The sequence below is a fragment of the Fringilla coelebs genome (genome assembly GCF_963513975.1).
Source record: "Fringilla coelebs genome assembly, chromosome: 5".
NCBI lineage: Eukaryota > Metazoa > Chordata > Aves > Passeriformes > Fringillidae > Fringilla > Fringilla coelebs.
In genome coordinates, this window is record NC_140033.1 from 34,523,924 (window position 1) to 34,546,013 (window position 22,090).

The 22,090-nt window shown below is 41.6% G+C and overlaps 1 protein-coding gene across 1 annotated transcript; it reads left to right on the plus strand.

Annotated features, from left to right (window-relative positions):
- Positions 1-621: 621 nt before the first annotated feature.
- On the plus strand, positions 622-6,732 carry SLC35E3 (solute carrier family 35 member E3). Its single transcript, XM_084206085.1, has 5 exons — positions 622-1,062; positions 1,151-1,261; positions 2,748-2,906; positions 3,812-3,894; positions 4,297-6,732. Exons 1-5 carry the CDS (start codon positions 673-675, stop codon positions 4,481-4,483), a joined length of 930 nt encoding a protein of 309 aa, XP_084062211.1. The 5' UTR covers positions 622-672; the 3' UTR covers positions 4,484-6,732.
- The last annotated feature ends 15,358 nt before the right edge of the window (positions 6,733-22,090 follow it).

Genomic DNA, 22,090 nt, shown 5'->3' on the forward strand with positions numbered 1-22,090 from the left:
AAGAGAAAGGACACACTGGAGGAAAGGAAAACTGAAAAGCAAAAGTGAGGGGTTACTTCCAGCCCTTCAGAAGAGAAAGCAGCCTTTTGCTGTTCTGCTGTACATGAAGGAGTTGCTAAACTGCTGATGAAATCCTGAACCAGTGGAAAGATGATCATACGTTGAAACCTTCCCATTTGAGATTTTGTAGTTTATTTGAAAGCATGTTCTGCCCCCGTTTACATGTGCAAACACACATTTACCTGCCTTTCCCTTAACCAGACAGAGTGCAGAGGACACGTAGTGCAGTTAGGTAAGGACTTTGGCTCCTTCACCCCATTCGGTGTCTCTTGACACCTGGCAAAGAGCGTACTTCGTGCCGTACATCTGTACGTACAGCGCCGTGTTTGTGGAAATGCCCGGTCCCGTTGTGGAGCGGTACTCGTGGCTGGGAGCCGGGGTGCGTTTCTGCGCCTCGGGGCTGTTGGCCGGCTGCGGGGGCGCGCACACACACACACACCGGAGGGCCGTCCCGCGGCCGTCCCCCAGCACTCCCTGCCGCCCGGGCCGGGCGGGCGGAGCCGTTTGGAGCGGGCGGGGCCACCGGAAGGCGCGAGCCCACGTGTCCCGGCGGGGCGGGGAGGCGGCGGCGGGCCCGGCCGGTGCGCGGGCGGCCGCCGGGCTGCCTCAGCCATGGGCTGGCTGCCGGCGCAGGGCCGGCTGGCGGCGGGGCTGCTGGTCAATCTGGCCGCCTCCATCTGCATCGTCTTCCTGAACAAATGGCTGTACGTGCGGCTGGGCTTCCCCAACCTCAGCCTCACCCTGGTGCACTTCGCCATCACCTGGCTCGGCCTCTACCTGTGCCAGGCGCTCGGCGCCTTCTCCCCCAAGAGCCTCCAGCCCGCGCAGGTGCTGCCGCTGGCCCTCAGCTTCTGCGGCTTCGTCGTCTTCACCAACCTCTCCCTGCAGAGCAACACCATCGGTACCTACCAGCTGGCCAAGGCCATGACCACGCCGGTCATCGTGGTCATCCAGAGCGTGGCTTACGGCAAGACTTTCCCTCTGCGGATCAAGCTGACCCTGGTGAGGAGGCGGCGGGGCCGAGGGGAGCGGGGAGGGGCAACGCTGAGGGCAACGACCCTGCCTAAAACCGCCGTGTCCCCCTCCACAGGTCCCCATCACGCTGGGTGTTTTCCTCAACTCCTACTACGACGTGAAGTTCAGCGTTCTGGGGATGGCGTTCGCCACCCTGGGTGTCCTGGTGACCTCCCTGTACCAAGTGGTGGGTAACGGCGCGGGGCGCGGGAGCCTTGCGGTGGTTGGGCTCCCGGATGCTGCCCCTTGCTTCGGTCGCCTTTAAGTAGCACCCAGCCCCCCAGGAAACCTTCCCTGGTCCGTTATTTCATTTTTGAAACCCCCACTAAATTATGATAATCCACCGTAACTCCTGATAAATTAGGAGACACACTCCTTATCGTCCTTGCTGCTAAAAAATGGGGTGTCATCTTTAACGTGAGCGTTATTTTCAAGAGGCGAAGATTGCTTTAGCGGTAAAGCTCCTTTTTTTCTAGATGGAACAGATGTTCTCCTTGCTGAAGCAAGTGCCTTGCGTTTGAGCTTTTTCCCTAGAAAAGCTGTTTTCCAGTCCTTCAATCCCATGGTTTATCCTTGAGCTATTTACATTTTTATCAGTATCCTTCTTCAGTTTTGACTATATACATTCTAAGGTGTTTTTGTAGAGGACGGATTAATGCATAAACGCACAATACAACCTTTCTGGACAATGATGATTTTAAATATGTGTCCAAGGACTGCCTCAGCCCTTTCTGCTGTAGCTCACCCGATTTGTTATTGACCATGACTATAAGAGCCTCCTAAATTAGAAACTCCTGTCATGTCGATGTGATAGATTAAATGTGAATTTCTTTTAGGAGGACTGTGCCTCAAAAAAAAAAAAAAAGTGAGGCTCTTTGACCCGTAGTGTGTAAGATGATAAATAATGGTCTCTTGACCTGTTTTAGGGCAGGAAGAGGAAAGAGGTGCTGCATAATAACATTAAGTGATGATTTGTGTACTGGAGAAATAATGGTCCTTGGTTTAAATTATCTAGATTAAAAAATGTGAGCAAGTTTATATGCCAGAATCCATGTTACCAGTTGATGTGATTTAAGTAAGTATTAAATGTCAGTTTTCAGCACAAGAGAAAGATGTGTCCTTTTAGCTGTAACATCTGTCTTCGTAGCCATAGATAAGTAATATTTCTGAAAGCATGCAACCTTAAAAATTGAAGCTTGAGTCAATTATAATCAATATTGAAAGGAAATCCATTAAATCTGGAATAAATTGACAAAAGATAAATGTGTACTGGTTTTGCTGGCCTGTATGTACAGGAAAATGAGAAGAAAGGAACAGAATCCAGTGCCTGTTTAGGAAAGTATAGTCAACTCCAACACAGGCAGGATCTGGAATTTATAAAATAAAGGAGGAAATAAAGGGAAGCTGCTATTTTCTTCCCAGCTCCACAACCTATTTGTTCTTCATCAAGTATGATATTTTACCCCCAGGAAAAGTTTCTCATGGCTTTTTCACTTGAAAGAGACAAACACGTGGGGCCTCCACTGAGGCAAGGGTGAGGCTCAACAGCCTGTTTAAGTAGAATTGTCCACGTGAGGCTCCCTCTGTATTAGTGGCCAGTTTGCTTTTGCTCAGATTTTCCAGTTTATGGGGTTTTTTCCCTCATGTTTAACAGCTTTCTCTTTTGGTTTTAGTGGGTAGGTGCTAAGCAGCATGAGTTGCAGGTAAACTCTATGCAGTTGCTGTACTATCAGGCACCGATGTCCTCAGCTATGTTGTTGTTCATCATACCCTTCTTCGAGCCAGTCTTTGGAGAAGGGGGAATATTTGGGCCCTGGACGCTTTCTGCTGTGGTAAGGCTTTTGTTGACTTTATTTAAATAATTATCACTGATGTAGTTAAATTTGATAGTAAGATCTGTTTCTTTGTGGAACAGATTTTTGTACAGCTGTTGTCTGTGGTGAGATGAGAGGGACATGGGCAGGACAAGAAGCCCCTTGCTGAGTCTGCCCCACTTCCTCTGTGAGGAGTGAGCCTGTCAATTTATCTCCTTATTCTCGTTTCTATTTAGAGGGCATCTGAACAACAGGAAAATCTATCAAAATCTAGAAGCTTCCCCTAGTATATGAAGTGCTCTATTTTTAGCTCTGACTGTCCACTCAGAGAAGGACACTCTCAACTTCTCTTCTGTGGAAGAATGCCAACATTGATTGTTCTCTAGAATTAGTAGTTTATTTTCACCAAGAAGACCATAGTTTCTCTCTTCTGTCCAAAAAAGAGCCAGTGCAATATTCTTACTACTGCTGATTGTGCCCCTCAGTGATGGGTCATTTCTTGTAGCATTGTATTTTATGAATGGGATAGCAAGTGTTCACAATAATAAAATGAGATATTTTGCTAAAATAGTTTTTGTTGTGACCATAAATAAGACTGTATCTCAAAGTTAAAGAATACAACCTCTATGTGAATGAGTATCCAGATTTTCCAAATCACTCTTAAATGTTCAACAAAGGAGAAAAGGCCTGTGGCTCTATCAGTGTATATTTATGGATGTCATAAATTTACATGTCACTGAGCTGCTTATACACATCACCAGTGTCTGTACTGATTTGAAACTGTTTCTATTTTTGTTCTCCATATGTTTTTCTTGCCTGATATTTTGCATTTGAAAGTAAATGAAACTAAATAAATAACCTGGAATGCATCTACAAACTGCCAGAAGCCTGTCAGATTACTGACTGTGTCCATTAATCCACAGATAATGGTACTGCTGTCTGGAATAATAGCCTTTATGGTAAACTTGTCCATTTACTGGATCATTGGAAATACGTCACCCGTCACGTATCCTTTGTAACACTGGTCATTTCTCTTGTTTCCAGATTAATTATGTTGGAATTCATTTGGGCTGATTAATGTGGGAAAATTGTTTGATAACCTTCCTGGTTTGGGATTTGTATAGGTAACGGCTGTTCATTCGCTGACCTTCATACCTGCAAGGAATATTAACTGACCCTTTGGCTGCCTTGAGGAAGTGTTGGCATGTCCATCAGACTGCAGTGAAAAGGGGTGAAAGGCTTTAGGTGGAGGTAAATACAGCCACAGAGATCTGTATGAGAAAACTGTATGAGTTGAGCCAACACAGTGTGCCATTGCATGCTTTGGGTGGAACTAATGAAAATTCCAAGTGCTTCTTTTTACAAAAAATAATACTGCTGTTGGCTATTATCCTTAACAGATGTCTAGGTATAACATGTTTGGACATTTCAAGTTCTGCATCACCCTCCTGGGAGGGTGCCTCTTATTTAAGGATCCATTGTCTGTTAACCAAGGCCTTGGGATTCTGTGCACACTGTTTGGAATTTTAGCCTACACCCACTTCAAGCTTAGTGAGCAGGAAAGCAATAAGAGTAAATTGGCCCAGCGTCCATAGAGCAAGACTTTCTGAAGACTGTTGTGAAGGAAAACAAGTATTTAAATATGCATTGATTTTAGAATGCACAAAATTGCCTCATCCACTTAGATCTATGGTTTTAGTTTAAGTGCCAAGATTGTTATTCTGTAACTTAACCAAACAAACTGAAGGATATAAAATTCTGGGGTTTTGCCATCTCAGTCTGTCCTATCGTTTTCATTAAATTAAAACACTAACTTGAAAGAGAAAAAGGCACACTTCAAATTGCTGTGGAAATTGTATTGAAGTAATTACATTTTTTGCATACCAAATGAGATCATGATGGCTACAGTTATAGTACAGAGAGAGAGAAATAAAAAGAATCCTGTCTCTGTGATCAAGCCAGTATTGCCGTTGTTAAGAAATTTGGAGGCACTTTTATGCAGATGTTCTGGTGTGCAGTGATGCTTCCTCATTTTTGTCCAATGAACAATGAAGAGGGAAACATACTTTGTCCAGTCATTAAAAAAAAAAAGGCTGCCAGACTCATTCCTATTTCTTGTATGTGCTTTCTTATGTATGGCTTCAACATAGGGATAGAGTTTTAGATTAAGAAAGTTGATAAAATTACAGGTGAAGAGAAAAGCAGAAAACTTGAAGCCACAGGCCAAGCTGTGGGAGAATAGGAAATTGCATCTAAACAGTTCATCTTAATTTTTTTCTTTTAATTTGTCAGGACATTAATGAAGTAATTGACATTTTGAAAAAGGTTGTTACTGCTTTATAATTTTCTCTGTGCCAAAACCAAGACTTTAAAGATCTTGTAAGATCTTGTAAATACCTGTGAACCTAATAAAATCTCTGGTTTTGTGGTAGTAACCAAATGTTTTGCAGCCCTTGCACACAGACACCCATGCTAAAAAAATATTTTCAAGAAGGCTTCAGAAAGGTCACTGTCTTTAATGGGTGTGAAGGTTGCTCAGTTCTCTCTCTTGCCTTCAGCACCACATCCCTTGCTCCCACGCCTTTCCCCAAGAGTTGCCTTGGGTGGGATCTGCTGATTTGTCATCATTTGGGGGAGAGGCCCAGGGGCTGTCTGGACAATGCTGGATGTGAGGCAGCATTTCCTCAACAGACAGTCCTGGGAAATGGATCTGAATGACTGAAGAGTGCAAGGTGGGACCTGCTGCTCTAATTAAAAAATGCTTTGAAAATTATTTTATGACAGTATCAGGCACTTATTTAGACAACGTGGATGGAAGAAGTTCAGTGCTGTTCTAGTTAAAAAAAGGAAAGAAAAAATAACTGCTTTCCATAAATCTGGTGAGAACATATGTTCACTAGATTTGCAGGGTTAGAATTTAATTGCAGTATCTTAATCCTTACATGCTGGGGTTTGTTTTGTCTTCATCTACCTCTATCAGATTTAAAGAGGGCAATTGTGTGGACAAAACCAAGTATTTAAGTTGTGCAGCCACTGACAGAAATAATATTTAGTTCCTCTAAGTTTTTTACAATAGAGGCAAGAAGTCTTTGTGTTGGAAACAATGCAACTTTTCTCAAGCTTGTTTATTTATTCTGTTACAGAGTTCTTGATTTAAGAAAAAGTTATTCCTCTGTGTAACCTAAGTTTATACAGAAACACTCTATATCATTTCAGAGTTACAAATACCTGAAAAATTTTACATCGTTACCAACTGTTTCTTGGACATTGTACTGGTCCAAGTATAATTTTTTTAATACAGTTTTGTAGATCTGTATAATTAGTTTAAAAATACAGCCTGGACTACTGAAAGGTATGTTCAGATGGTCAAGCTCTGGATGCATATCCTTCAGTATGTACACTGAGAAAGCCATTTCCCTTAATTTGTGCTGTGCACAAGTTCTTTTGAGATGTAGATAGACTGCAAAGAAACAGCTAGAAAACAACTGAATCACATGCCTGTGTGACAAAAATATTTGATATAAGATGGATGTAAATATATATATGAAGTAGTAGAATGAACTAAACAACCATGCCTGGAAATACAAAAGACTCCATAAGGAGAGGAGCAGATCTGCGAGAGAAAGTTAATAGCATGATTAAAAAAGTACATTATAAATATAATCTGGTGCTGGAAGGTGTGTGTGTGTGTGTGAGTCACTTAAGTGATGTGATTTTTTTTTCCATGCATTCAAGAACTCTCTTTTGAGATTTACTTCTTGTGTCTAATAAATAAAGTATCTTGAACTTTGTCATATGTTTCAGAATATTAAATCCAGGATGCTTGTGTAATTGTGGGATAAACAGATCTTTGTATGTATTGTTTCTTTGGATACCATGTGTAGGGTGGGAATAAATTTTTAATCATTTGTCTGATTCCTGATTATTGCAGAAGAGAGGAGTTGTTCTTGTCTTTTTTCATCTTCTGTTCGAATTACGTAACTTTGAGGGTCTAGGTGTGTATAAGACAAAATGGTACCACATGGATTTCTGTCCATAAGAATACAGCAGGGAGTTTGAACTTTTTGGATTCATGAGGGAAACTAAGTCCTGATGTAAAACTGGAGTCTTACAAAAATTACTGATACTTACTTGCTTATTCTGTTTTTCACTAAATCACTTGAATGTGTTTTTCTGCTAATTATGTGTGTTTCAATCAGTTTTGGCTTTTCTGAAAGAGAAATCAGAGACTTGCCATCTTCAGCAATGTGTAGTCATCTCCCTGTGTGAGCTGTTTCAACTGAGGCTGTATCATACGTGACCTAGTGTTTGCTTTCTGCTTTTCATTTTACTTTATATTCATACTTTATATGACTAAACTAAACAGGGTAGACTTTGGTCCTTTTCTGCCATGCAGTGCTTTGCTGCTATACTAGCATTCTTTACTTTAAAAACCTACCATCGATGTAGTTCAAATGGAACTGAAGATAGCAAGATGGAATTTAAAATGAGAGCAGATGATTCTGGTTGAAATGTGAGTGACTAGTGGTATGTTATCTAGGCTTGTCCCCAAAAACACTAGACCAACATCCACAAGGTTGCCCCATTTTCCCCAAAAGAGTAGGAAGTATGTCTTCATTTAAGAGATACTCAGTGTAAAGCTTTGTGTTGCCTTTAACTTTGGTAACTTGGCTCTTGTTTGACAGCTTTTGCATCGGGTTTTGTACAACTGGCTAAGTTCTCTTAGGCTCTGGGGCAGACTGCCAGAGGAGTTTTCCTAGATGGATGAACAGCTACTCTCTCAGGCTTGAGGTTGAAGGAGCGTGGTTTGCTGCTGTTACATGTATGAAAAGGAGGTTTGTCTTGCAGGAAGTCTACAGCGTTCAGGACAGAACTGCAATTCAGCAGGACTGTATCCTCTCTCTGTCTCATTTCATGAAATGAATGCCCAGTAATGGCCTGAGGCTAAAGCAACATTAAAACTTTGTTTGGGCTACCCTAAAAAAAGGTAATTTTTTATTAAACTTTAAAAAAAAAATTGTAATAGTCAATGCTTGATAAATATATAAGTTTCAAAAGAGTGGTTTTTAAAATTTTGGAGTTGAGCTAATATCTAGCCCATATCTAGTTTGTCAAATCTACAAAATCTGTCCAAAATGCTGGATTTGATAGCTGGCTGTATAATCGGTACAGTTGGGCTGCTGAGGAAAGGCCTGCCCTTGAGCGATACTGGATACTGGCACACTGTTCAGGTGTTTAGCAGTGACTAAGAAACATCTGGCCTGAAACCCGCCAATGTACTTGGGAAAGGAAGAGGGCTCACTGATTGCTGAGAGCTTTTTAAAACATCTGCTTTTTATGTTCCTGCTTTTAACAATAGGCTTGCAGGCTAAGGTAATTCGGTGAGCAGGACTTAGTCCCTCCTATCACATTTCATACTAAGATTTTTCTTATAAGATGTCAGTTTTGCTTCCAGTTAAATAGTTATGTCTTACCTAGATTATGAAAGGACCAGAGTTTGGATTAAAGACTTGCAGGTGTTTGTTTGTGTTAAGGTTTTTTTTCCTCTTCAAATTTTATTTTAAGCCTTCAAAACCCAAATTCTCTGTTTAACGAGAAAACAAAAAGGAAATAATTTTAATAAATGAAAGGCTATTGTGTATATATAGTGGAAATATGTTTTGCAAAAGAATTTCACTCTTCAAATTTTGAAGATGCAGTTCTTTGTTTTTCTGCTGTTACCATTGAGCAGCTGAGAAGAAGCATCGGCTTTTCTGCTTCATACAAATTCAGTTTCTTCCTGCAGGTGCTCTCCCTCTGATCGCACTGTCAGCCTTCCGTTTGACAGTTGCTGCAAGGATGATTGGGATGTCAGCTGCAGAGGGTTAAGAATACAAAGGAAAAAACTATCAGCAGGAGCTGATGTAATCTTGGGTGATGAGAAATCCTACTGTAAGACATAGAGACATCTTACCAAACAGGCAGGGAGAGGTGTGGGTTCATCTCCAAGCAGGTATTGCAGAGAATGCAAGAGCTAAATTGTTTGCATTCTTACTGTGCTGTAGTAGTTGACAAATTTAGTATAAAGTAGTTTTTAATATTATTAAAAAAAAAAAAAAGGGTGGATTCAGACAATATAAGATCTTTGCCAAGGTTGTTCCTTGAGAGAAGGGAGCTATTGTTGTTTCTCCCCTGCTCCAATGATGCTGGACTTAGTGAAGGGGTGTTTGTGTTCCTGAAAGCTGTTCTGGTTTTTTTCAGCTGTATCAGCTGGTCCAATGAAAACATATCACCTCTCCCTGTAGGGCTTGTCTCACTGAAGCTGCTGTTTCTGCTTACATCCTGCTGACGTGGATCGTTCTCCTGCCTTCCTTCTGTGTGTAAAACGACCTGAAAGGTCTCATGGACCTAATGATTCCGCTCTATGATTCGGTGACCCTGGGGAGTGGAACATAGTCCACTGCCTTGTGTAGCTGCAGTGTCCAGTCAGCAGTAGGGAATCCAACCCAAGGGGTTATAGTTACAATCTACAGTACAAGGACTAAAGAAGAGGGAAATGTGATCCCTTTTCATTGATTTAGTTGCCATGCAAATTCTAATATTTTCCAGTTTTAATCTTTGTCATTTCCCTTTAGTAGGTGAATAAGTAAGCTCCGTTTACTGTTCCAGTCTGTCCTTTCTGTATAGTTATGATACAGTTTATGGAATTCTGGAATTGAGACAGAAATTGTATCATTGCTCACATAAATACATTGACCTCCCCCGCTATTGCTGATTTTTTACATAGGGGTCCTTGTCTGCCTTCCAATCCAGAAAAGCTTCTTTGCCTAAAATACAGGAGGAGTCAGGTTAACCTGAATTAAGAGGTAATTAGTCAGCTCAGGAGTTGCACGTGCCTTCCCAGCTGCACTTGCTCAGTATCAAATGGGCTCGATGTGCTGCCTTTATAATGGATAGGCAGGAACAGACATGGGCAGATTAAGCATAATGTAATTAAAGTAAATTACATATTTAGAAGCAAGTAGGGGGAACAATCCAAAGGCTGCTTGGAGGATTGGCCTTGCAAACATGTTTTCTGATCTGTGGCTTCACTGGAACATGAATACAAGCCATTCATTTGAAGGCATGTGGTTATATTCAAGGAGTTCCAAGAGGTCCAGCATGGTTGTGTGGGTAACATGCACATGCAGGATGCACATGCAGGCTGAGGAGTGTGTCTGCAGAAAAGAGCAGAATTATTTTTAGAACCATAGATGGCTGTGTCTCATCCAGGAAGTGCAGGGAGGGGATCTCTGGTTGAAGCAGAGCATAAGAATGTAATTTTTAATTATCTTGGCGCAAAAAACTGTTGTGTTTTACTTTCTTACTAAGCAAAGACTGAGAAGCAAACTTGTTTAAAGGAGCTGTGTTCTGAAGTACGTGGAATAATCATAGATACTGAGATCATAGAATAGAGATGGTTTTGATTAAAGGGGAAAAAAAAGTGAGACAATGGATTAAGAAACAACTGAGAAGAGTAAACAGCACATACACATCTAGGCAGGTTTTTAAATATAAGGTCTAAGTTTAGATGGAGTTAAGCATCTAAGCAGCTATTAAGCAGCTCCATAACAGGGCCATTTTTGTAAGTGTGAACTTCTTCCCTTTCAAGAGAACTTTAAAGAGAATGGCATTCGCTCAGCACTTCCAGAAAGGAAGCTGCATAATTGTCAAGTTTGACATTTTTTTTGTCTCCAACTAAATTTGGTATCCTACTCAACCAAGAAACTGAGTCCTTGTTCTGTTTCCTTACTCTGCCCACAGTGTTTTTAATCCTCCTTATTCTCTGGGGAAAAGAAACTGTTTGTGCACTTTATTTTCTAACTAGAGTGACTGAATGGGTTTTGTTTTGCAATACACCAAAGTTGTGTATTATAAACTTGGAATAAGATCTTCTTAATCAAGTTTCTGTCTTTGAGCTGAATGGAAAAAGCCTCTCCAGCTCCTATTATGCAGCATCAGCTGTTGTGAAATACTTGCTTCTCTCCAGAGAGTCCAAAGCAATATTAAGGTCTGGCATCCAAAGTGCCACTTGCTAAGTGCATCTCTTGTGGTGGTTAGTCAGAAACTGGTTTCCTATTTGTTAATCCAGTTGAGAGAAGAAACTGACAGTGGTGATCATACACCCTCCAGGAAATTATGATACATTTCTGAAAACACACAGTCTTGCTTTTCTGACTGTTAAGGTGGTCCTTCTGATCAGGACTAACAATGTACCAATGTTTTTCAGCTGGTATCATTCCCCAGAGATGCTGTAGATTTTTTTTTCTCAAACACAGCCTAAGCAAAACTTTTCCACACAGCATTTTCCAATTCATCAATAACTTTGTCTCCATTGGGATGTACATGTAAACCTTCATTCTATACCCCTGAACCTACAGTCTCAAAGAGTTCCAGCTGACAGCAGTGTGAATGGATATGTGGGAGGCTGGCAGTGAGCTGGGATTGCTGAGCACCTGCACCAAGTTAGTTTTATAGAAACAGATGCAAGTTTACAGAACCAGACCATCTAGTATTTGGATGTCATTCAAACCTCATCTTGGATGCTGAAGACAAATGTAAATTCAGAAACTTTGAGAAATTAGCAGATGTAGTTGAAGACACGCTCCTAGCACACATTATATGAGATGGCAGCATCAGTGGAACATCATGTTTCTTCTTAAAGACACGTGTCTCCCCCTGGACCTAGCTTGGGCTTTTGCTTCTGCCCCTTGATCTGTCTGACTTGGGAAGATTATATGGCTCTCTGCTAGGCAGAACAGCCACGACTGGCTGCAGAGCCTTCCCTGTGCGGGCAGGCAAGTTTCCGTGCAGGGAAAAGGGGGAAGGGTGACACCACACGGTTAGAAACAGGATCGAGGGAAGCGGGGCGGGCGGGAGGCGCCTCTTTCCATAGTCCGGATGTAACGTCCGCACACCCGAACTCAGAGGACAGGTTTTGAAGGAGGAAGTGTCACACATAAACGAAATGATGAGAAAACACTCTTTTCATGTACAGCTACCAGCTTCTCAGATGGAAGTCCTCAAAGAGGTTCTTAAGCACTTAACATATTTATGAGCCTTTAAGTGGTCTTGAAGTCTTTTGGAAAGTGGCTCTGAGCCTCAATAGCTTGCTTCCAGCCTCTGCAGCCTCATGTGGACTGGCAGTTCTCTATTCCCCTTGTCCCCCGTATAAAGGGAGGATCTTTGGAACGTAAATTGGATGTTGATCCTATTTTTCAGTGTGCTTTATTTAGCTGAACCAGTCTGTGCTACATCATCTGTTTGTGCTTCTTGGATAGCCTATAGTAATTCACTGGGTGTTACACAAATCACTGGGATATTCTTTATAAAGGCTGGTTAATTTTCTAATCAGTTACTTATCCCTAAGCAAGCCAGGATTTAAATGCCTTCAAGTTAAGTATTCTTGGCGTTTTCATTGAGTGTAAAAGTTTAATAAGCAGGTCCCCTCATCTTTGGAGCTTCCTTTTAAAACTTAATGTAAAACAGGGTATGCAAAGATGTCTGAAGAAATTATTTTATTACTTGATGTCCTTATTGTCTAATGAGATTTAAATTTGGTGTGTTAGGAATGACTGAGGTGAAGAAAAACTTAGTTTGCTGCAAAAGTGGTTTGGCAGGATTGGACTGTAGTATAAGCCAGAGACACTGGGCTCTAAAAAGGGATTGTTTGCATTGGAAACTGGAACCAGAATCTAGTAAAAATGGAGAGCTGCTATGCATATATAAAGCATAAATAAAACCATACAGTTTTCTTAGTTTTAGCCCAGTCATCGTTTTAGTGTTGCATAAAATAATTTTATGGCTTCATGAACCAAAAGGACTCGGTCTGTGTGTGGAGGTTGCCAGCAGTGTGTACCAGTACTGCTCTCCAGCTACTTCAGGCTTCTGTTTTTCCAGAGCCGATTGTCCTTTTCCTGTCTGTGTCAGCAAAGAGGAATGTGTGCCCATGCCGTGGTCCCCCTTGGATACAATCCTTGGGGTATCAGTTTAACGTGACAGAGCGAGAACTGAGATATGAGTAGTGATCCTGTCACCGAGACTGCAGGGAAAACCAGAAACTCTCCAACATCTCTGCACTGTTAGAGAATCAAGGCAGTACTTTATTCTGGCCAGGATGTCATTTTGGCCAGGATGGGCAATAGAAATTATTTCATTCCACATGTCTGGGTTGTGCAGTGAAAATCATTCCATCACAAATGGTTTTTCACCACACATTTCACATATTTATACAGACTAATCCCAAAAAAATTCACGTTCATTTGTCTTAAATTACACAAATCTAAGTATTCTGTTTTCCTGGTACTTATTGATGCCTTTGCCTTCGATGCTAATTTGGTCCTCATTCTTTGGTTCTCAGCGATCTTTTCCCTGACAAGGTGTCTCCTGCACGTGGGCGGATCATGTTCCTTAATGTTTGTTTGTCTCCTGTGCATCTTCTGGCTACTCTCAGTCTGTAGATGTTAAACTCATCAGACCCACCCAGTGAGCAGTGTCTTTTGAGGAGAAACTTCAATTCCCCTCCCCCTGGGCAAACACCAACTGACTAAAGTTACATTAGAAATGTTAAAGTTGTATCATTTCCAACAATCCCTCCAACATAAATTATGTTGCAAAGGCAGTAACTTTTGTCACAAAGTCCCTACAACAGCAGAAGGGAGTGACGTCTTATATTTTTACATCAGTTTTCACAGAAAAGAACAATTTCAGTTTGAAGTACAGAGCAAATGAGTTATAAAACACAACGGCCTGCAAATCATCATCAGAAGTGTCTTCATTGGTAGTATCAACACAACTCATCTTGCAAACGTTTGGGCTCCTTTGCAACACAGGAAAAGCTGGCTTTGGGGAGCTAAAGTAATTATCAGTGATATAACATGCACTCTTTGCTTCTCCCTGAGTAACACCTGAGGGACACTTCTGGGAATATGGTCACAGTTCTAACTGGTTTATCAACCCAGGTGACTGATACAGGAGATAACATTCATGGTATGGTTAGATGATAAGGAAAAGATCACTGGACGGCTCCCTGCCTTCAGAAGGAGTTATTTTCCATTTCCATCTCCATTTCTCTGCTTCCAGCTGTGTGTCCCTGCTGCTTTCTTTATGATGTCTTATGTGTTCTTGATAAAGCAAGCTGACATACTAGCAGCAAATACAAGTAAATATCCTGCTGTTGAATCAGATAAATCTGTGGTCAAAGGAGCCAAAGCCAGTTCAAAGAAACACTTGGCTAGGAATGCACAGCTCCAGGCAAGGCATTTTCAACAGGGCATTAGATGAGCTTGGGGCATTCTTTCAGCCCAGCTGCATCACCAAACAGTACAAGGGGGCTGAGGCAATCCAACACCACACTTCTTCCATCAGTTCTCCCCATCAGTTTGCAGCCTTAAGTAAGGAGACAAGGAGGAGAATGGAACATCTCTGGCAGTGGTGTGCCCTGAAATCAGCCAAGCATAATGTAATCTTCCTCCTCAGTAACACTGTTAAAATAGCTGAAGCAGATCCCACATATTCCCTGCCTACCTGTCTGCTGCCATTCCAGTGATGTCCTGGGCCAGCTACTGTGGAGCTGTATGGACTGCCTCAGGGAACTTATTTACAGGAAAAAAAATTGCATTATTTCTCAGGTGTGCTAGGTCACTTTATTCACTTTATACCACAGGTGCACAAAAAACAGAAGGGGCAGCAAGCAGATGGAAGAAACGGCTGGGAACAGATGCCTCTGAAGCAGCATGCCACCAACCCCTTTACAAAGGGATGCATGCTGAGTCTTCATCATGCCATTAAACACAACCATTTTAGTGCGGCTGTGCAGCTAGGTAAGCCCCACAACTGCTGTATTTCTTGAGCAGAGCAGATTATGTGGCTGATTAAGTTTCAGAGAGATGGTAAGACAGGTCCAAGTCAAAGACTCCCTGCAGCTCCACATATACACCATCCAATAAGAAAGAGGAAATTAGATATTGTGATATCCTCTGCATTGAATGAGTTAAAGATCAGGATTGGCAATTACCTGCCAAAAAGGATAGTCTGTATTCCAACAGACTCTCTTCAAAAGATATGGGGGAAAGTGTTTTTGAAATCTTTTGAAAATTGAGAAAAAATATTTTGAAAAGTTGAGAATCTTTTTGAAACTGCATTTTGGTATGAAAACCAGATCTCTGCTCTCAGCTGTCTCACTGCAGCGCATTTTAGGGTATGCTTGTGTGAGGCTTGTTTTGCTTATGTGAGCAAACTGTAGCCTGTCCTCTGACAGTAAAGGCAGGAGGCAGTAATATCTTTCAGTCCCACAACAGTGGATTTGGGATTTTTCCCTTGTGAGTAGCACTGCATGGTGTATTTCTCTCTAGGTGTCCTACCCTCTGGCCTTGGCTCATAGGTGAACAACATGTGGTTAAGATAAATAAGGTAGGTCAGAAGCCAAAGTCCAGTGCCTGCATATCTCTCCAAGTACACAAACAAATGCAGAAGAAATTGCCAAATTATTTTTAAACTACAAAGGTGATTTAAACTAAGATGCTAGGGATGTATATTGCAAAACCAGCAGAATGAAAGCATACCAAAAAGTCCTTGCACTTGCTTTTGGTGGAGACGAGATAACCAAGATATTAATGCTTCAATAGAACCGAACAAAGCACAGAATAGTATTTTGCATGGCTTAATCACGTGCAGTCAGAACTTAGTTTGTGTCCTGCTTTTCCAGTGGCATCAATGGGTTTGTGCAACTTTTATGCATTAATTCCGAGAGCCTTTTTTTGGGTGCTGTGGATAGAAAAAACCTTTTCTGCACCAGGTGGCGCAACCACCAGCGAAACTCCCCTAACAAACCTCCTGCCGGGGCCAGCGGGGCGGGGGCTCTGAGTCCCAAGGCTCCGAAACTGCAGTGGTGACTGTCAGACCGGCTAATGGAATCAGGGCAGGTAGCAGAAAAAGGAGTTTAGTGGCACACGCAGCCTTCAAAAATTTATGTACCATTTGGCTTAATACTTCCTTTCTTCAAATACTGCCTTCCTGATAAAGACTCTGGATGTTATCCTGATCTGTACTGCCCACTGGTACTTATGAAAGAGATTTCAATTGGAAAGGCAGCTGGGGTGGGGGATTTCCCTTAACTTTGCTATTTCATATTTAGTTTAAAAAAAATCTAGTAAAAAACCCTAAGTCATGGACTTGGACAAGAACTACGTATTACTTATTCAAATGTCTCTAGTGCAGATGGCTCCATCACAGTCCTTCTCAGGCTAATGCATGCCACAGATTAGAAACTGCCACCAGCTGGCTTTCAGGTGGAAATTATGAAAAATTAAAATTCTACAATGAAAGAAGAAAAGCAGAGTGGGAAATACATGGATATTAAAACACTTTTAAAAAGGAGCAAACCCTCTCGCTATATGCTTCTTTATTGATCCAGTTCTACAAACATTTTCACATATAACTAAAAAAATCAGGACACATAAGAGTAATTGCAGAAAACTGTTGGAAGTAAAGCAGAGAAAATCAGAGGTGAACATGAAAAAAAAGCTCAAGACAGTGCTGGTCATCCCAAACAGTGTCTGGCACCTAAACTGCAGGATGCCAAAGTTCCCCTTCCTTAGTGTTTCTTACTGCAGACATGAGAATGTAAAACATGTGTTAGGGCTTTTTCTTTGACCCAGGGGGAAAACATGATATTTTCCCTGGATTTCTGTGACTGTCATGTTCCAGGGCCTTGGAATCCATCTCAGAACAAGCAGGTACACAATTATTGCTGTTGCAGTGGAACTGTGCTGTATCTCTGTGGGTCACAAAACTCCTCCCAGGGATACCCAGTTCTACACCAGTTCTCTGATGAGTGCTGTGCTGAGGTTCTTATTCTCTTGCTCTACAGAGCCAACTGTTTCTGTTTCTGTTTCAGTGTCATGATGTGCTCCTTATTTACATGCTGTAGTTTCATGTTTGTGTTTAAACAGGTACTAACTCACAGGCAGGCAACTGGGCACTTCTCCCACTTGGCAACAAGTTATTGCATACCAGCTCCTGGGTGCTGAGGTGATTTGTGATCAGGATCCACCTGAATCAAGAGAGGGTATATGGGCAAAAAAAAAAAAAAAAAAGACAGACTGGGTAAACAATGTGGGTTCTCAGAAGGATGACTTAGCAAGATAAATCAGTTTATTTCAGGAGGTATATACATTTATGCCTCATTTGGGGGGATATTTAATCTCAAGGAAACTCTTCACAGCAAATCTACTTTCAAAGCAGACTTCAGAATATACATCCAAGGTTGATAACTTAGCCCTGTTTGTGATGGCAACAAACTAGTGGAGGGAAACTACTCAAATTAGCCTTGAGGGTTTCAGGTCAGGCTGTACCAGATACTAATGCCTCTAGCAAATGCTCCAAACTACTTGTCTAGATACTTGTACTGTTTTTTACCTGCATGTGCTACAACTGTATGCTAAAAATGGTACTGAAGAAGCTGTGCTCTCCAACATAGAGAGCCAGCAGAAAGGTGAGTTTGTAATTAATCAGTAAATCAACTGTATTAGGAAAGGAAGAGAGCTGAGGCTTTTGTCAGGAATGGATGGTTCATCCTGTGTCAAGTAAAATCATACACCAGTCAGTAAGACTGCATCAACCAAATATTAAATTGTGGAGCAGACCACAAGAAGGTCTGCAAGGAAGGTTGTTGTAGATCCTGTGACCCAAAGCAAAGCATATATTCTTGGTATAACAGGCAGCTAGAAAGTAAGTATGGAGCATGCAGAGGAGATGTGGGCAACCGGGTCAGCAAGACTGGGACAATTTTGGGAGATAAATGACCAGATGCACAGAATGGGTCTCAGTTAAGAAGCTGGTTGTGTAATAAAATCCCTTCTAGATTTTGTTGTTAGAAACAAACAGTTCAAGTAACAGCCGGACACTTAAAATAAATTTTTGTCTTTTCTTCCTCTAACCTAGACTGCAGACTGACCTGAATAGTACTTCAGGCCTGACCTCATCATCAGCTGTAGCTCTCTCCAGGCATAGCATTCCAAACAGACTGGATTTGGATTGCATGCTGTGTCTGCTCACAGCTTCTCCTGGATCTAGATTGTCCCTGATTACATTTCAGTTTCAGAGTGAAAGATACCTCAGTGTTTCACATGAGTCCTATTAGCCTGCTCACAACCCCACACACCCTTCTGGGCCACTCCCTTGAACAGAAATGTTTTTTTTTATGCTGGACTGAACAGCACATTTGAATGACAAATGAGCACTGAATTAAAAGAAAAATTCTAAACTGAATTGGCATCATCCTAGTTTGATTACATAAGGCAGATGAGCATGATTATACTGGGGGTTTTCTGATCTAATTACATACAATCAAGCATTTCTAGGAAAGGAGACATCACTGAATTGTTTAATTTTCACAGTTTAGTAAAACCAACAGGATTTGGTCACAACCTAGTCATATACTTCACCCCTGCTTAAGAAGAAGAGCCTGTTTCTTCACTCAGTGATGTGCTTAACAAAAACTATTTGACAGTAAGAGGAGTCTTTTCCTGGGATTTCTCCCTTTTATTTCTTCAGAATTGTTCCATGAGTTTCTTTCAAAAGTGAGGACTAAACAGAAAACTAGTGGGAAAAAACACCCAACCCCTTCATTCTGTGTTAGATATTGAGCAGAAGTTTAAAATAATTGCTTTATATTTTTGCCAGTTGGCTTCCCTTCAGAAGGCATACACTATTGTTTTGTTTAATTGTGTTTGTGGCTAACTGCGCTGCTACTAAATAGGAATGAGATTTGGGCAGACAGATTACCTATGTCTCCCAGATGGATGAAGGAATAAATACACCAATTAAACAAAAGTAGAAGAGCTGCTGTTTTCTGATGTGGGATTATTCCACCTCCAGGTGGTTTTGAAGCAGCTGTAGTTAACGTGCTGAAGAGCAGACACACCTGAACTGAGTGCCTGTGGGAGGAAGGTAAGAGCTCATGAACAGCTGCCAGAAAAAACTTTTTCTTTTTGAGATCCTCTTTTCCAGTACACCTGAAGTAATTTTACATTTTTCAAAATAAACATCTGAACTTATGGAAATGTAGGAAACTGATGATCACATATCCAAAGCATCCATGTGGCACACAGTGGGATTTTCAGAGGTGCAGGGCCAGGGCCAGGAGCAGGACTTTGATGATCATTTTGAGCTCCCTCCCAAATCCGAATATTCTGTGATTCTGTGATAAGACACCGCAGCCCAGGGTGTGCACCCAGGTGAAGGTGTAGAGTGCCTGCTATGCCACCCAGCCTGCAGAGTAACTGCGGTGGTTGGGAAGGGCAGTGCAACCCAGGGAAGCTCAAACATGGCTCCTGCACACCAGGAAAACACAAGCTGGACAGCAAGGAGAGTTTAGTGTTTCTTGTTAAACTGCTGCAACAGCACTGCCTGTGGGTTTTGGGATCCCAATGCTGCTATGAGCTGTGCTCTTGATTCCTGCCTGTCTGTCTAAACCTGCTCCCAGGAAGGCTGCATCTGCTTTTCACTTAATAAACCTGAGTGTCATCTCTAGTACAACTTTCTGGTGGAGGTGCTGACAGACCTCTCCATTGGGATAGGTGTTAGATTGTGAAATATAATTTCCCCAAATCAAATATGCTATTACTGGCAGGAGGATTTCTTATCACTGTGCTTTTTCTTACACAATAGGCGTTTCAAGAAAGCAACAAAATCCTTTCTCTTGTATTTGTACAGAATTGTACTGACCCACTGTCTGGCACGAGGGGTCACAGCTGTAGCACGCAGCCCTGGCAGAAAGCCACATCAAGCAACACATGCTCCAGCTGCATTTCAGCATCTTTCTTCCTTTGTCCTTTTTACCTTGAGGTATCTGACAATCTGCAGCACACAATGGATCCCAGCTTTACCTCACAGTAATAGAGATGCGGCCTAAGGCTTCAGAAAGGATACATCAGCACAGTGCAAAGCCCTGGAGGGTTGCTCTGATTTTTTTTTTTTTTTTTTTTTTTTTGTCTGGGAGCAGTTCATAGACAGTATGAGATTATGCTATCTGATTAGGAGTGATTAGGAGCAAATGGCTTGGAGATGAGTCCTGACAAACCCTGGCCACCCATCAGCATCTGGCAAGAACCATATTGTGTATGTGCTGGATGCTGAATAGGCAGCTGATAGAGGAAAGGGTAAGTAGGACATGTTGGGGAAAAAAATTACAGTGAGGAACAAAAATCAGAAATTGAAGTGTTTTAATGGTCCATCCATTGACTTGACTTGGACACTCCTGCAGCACTGGGACCTGCCTTTCCTCTGGCACATGTGCCTACAAGTACACCAGATCCATCTCAGGAAATAATTTAGCTTGTAAACATTAAACAGTAAAATGTGTACAGTTAGAATCTGAATTTATATTAAAAAGGGTTTCATACAATGTTAGCTAGCCACAATGTAAAGTGAGTATCTCCAGTTAAGGCAGCTGGGCCTTAACTATTCCTGATATTTTCTGTAGCATTATAAGTAAAGTACACAGGTGTAGTGACATCTCCTTTTCTTTTTACAACCCTCAAATAGTGGAGAAGTCAGCTTTTGTAACTACAGAAGCTTATTACTCATCCTTCAAGTAAAAGTTTTAAATTATACTTGTCCTGAATTATCAAGCACAAGAAAATAATTATGTATCTTGATCACATAGCAGCACTAACTGTATTAGTGACAAACAAGTGTTGCAGCACTGCATATCAGTAAATATCCCCCTCTTTCCCTATGCTAGCACAGACAGCATATTTTACCTACTTGAAATCTCCCTTAACTCAAGATTAGTCTGTTGGAGAAAAGAGATAAGATTGTCCTTGAAGGCTGATAAAAAATCTAGACAGAAACTGATGGGGTTTTTTTATCCTTAGTAGTTACTGAATCAGGAAGGGAAGTTATTATTTAAATAATCTCAGACTCAAAGTCATTGGTCACAAGATGCTTATTGGTAGAGAAGTGGAAGAAGAAAGTCATAGTTATGAGTTTGGCAAGTCTTGGACTGCAGAAAATATATTGCTAAGTTTAAAAAGCTCTTTAATTTCCAGACAGCCATAGCAAAATGATACTGTGCTTAAGATGAGGATCAATAATGTGATAGCTTGGGGAGAACTACATAAACAGTTTGGTTTGGTTTGGTTTCAGTTCAGTAAAATACATTTTGATTTGGAATTAAATAGTTTTTGTGTAGTCTGCATAAGGACAAGATTGAGCATCAGTAGTTGAGCTGTGTAGTAGCCATTCACTTCCATCCTCTTGCATTTTTGTGTAGATGGAGTTTTCTCCTAAGAATGAAATTAACTAGCTAAGGATCTCAGGAACTGGGGTGCTGGGTGGAAAAGAGCAGATATCTGACTTTGCCTGCTGCAGGACATTCTTGACTCCACTAGAAACACATTTCTGTTTGCCCTGAAATCCCAGCACTAAAAGGAGGTGAGCAGGCTTTGCAAAATTCTAGCAGCTTCTCGTTTGTCCCTCACCAGACCTTGAGCTTTATGCTCTAGAGAGATAACAAGGTCATCTTGAAAATCCATCGTCACACAAATATCTAGATTTAAACAGTTGCTGGAATTTTTACAAGGTGCCATGGTTGCTGAGAAGCTGTTAGGCCAACAGACTAGTCCAGGCAGTTATCCACTGCTTGTCTGGACAAGTTAGTTGTCATGGAAAAGCAGCATTACACTGCCTCTGCTCTAGCCTATCTTTAAACACTGTCTGCAGCACTCATGTTCTCTGACAAAGCTTTTTATTATTCAAAAATAATTTCAAAATGTCATGGGCAAAGAAAAAACCTGAGAATTAGAAAAGGCAGTCAGACTAAAAACTAACCAGTTAGAGTTGAAGTGTAGCAAGTAATAAGTACCTGTGAAAGTAACAAACTTTCAAATTTAAAAGATTCAGAAAATTGTGGAATGGGAGATGACAAGAGCATAGGACGACAACATCCAATTATCTTTGCAGAGTTTTCTCCTAGTTCCATTTCTTAAATACTTGTGGAAATAAACGAAATTAGAAGGCATGAGAGGCCGCTGGAAGTGGAACTGGTACCCAGGGGGGCTGCTCGGGAGGAGGGGGGCGGCCCAGCAGCCCCGGCCCTGCCGTGCCGGGGCGCGGCGGGAGGGGGGCGCCTTTCCGCGGGGGCGACCCTTCTTTCCCCGGGCCGCCTTTCCGCGGGGGCC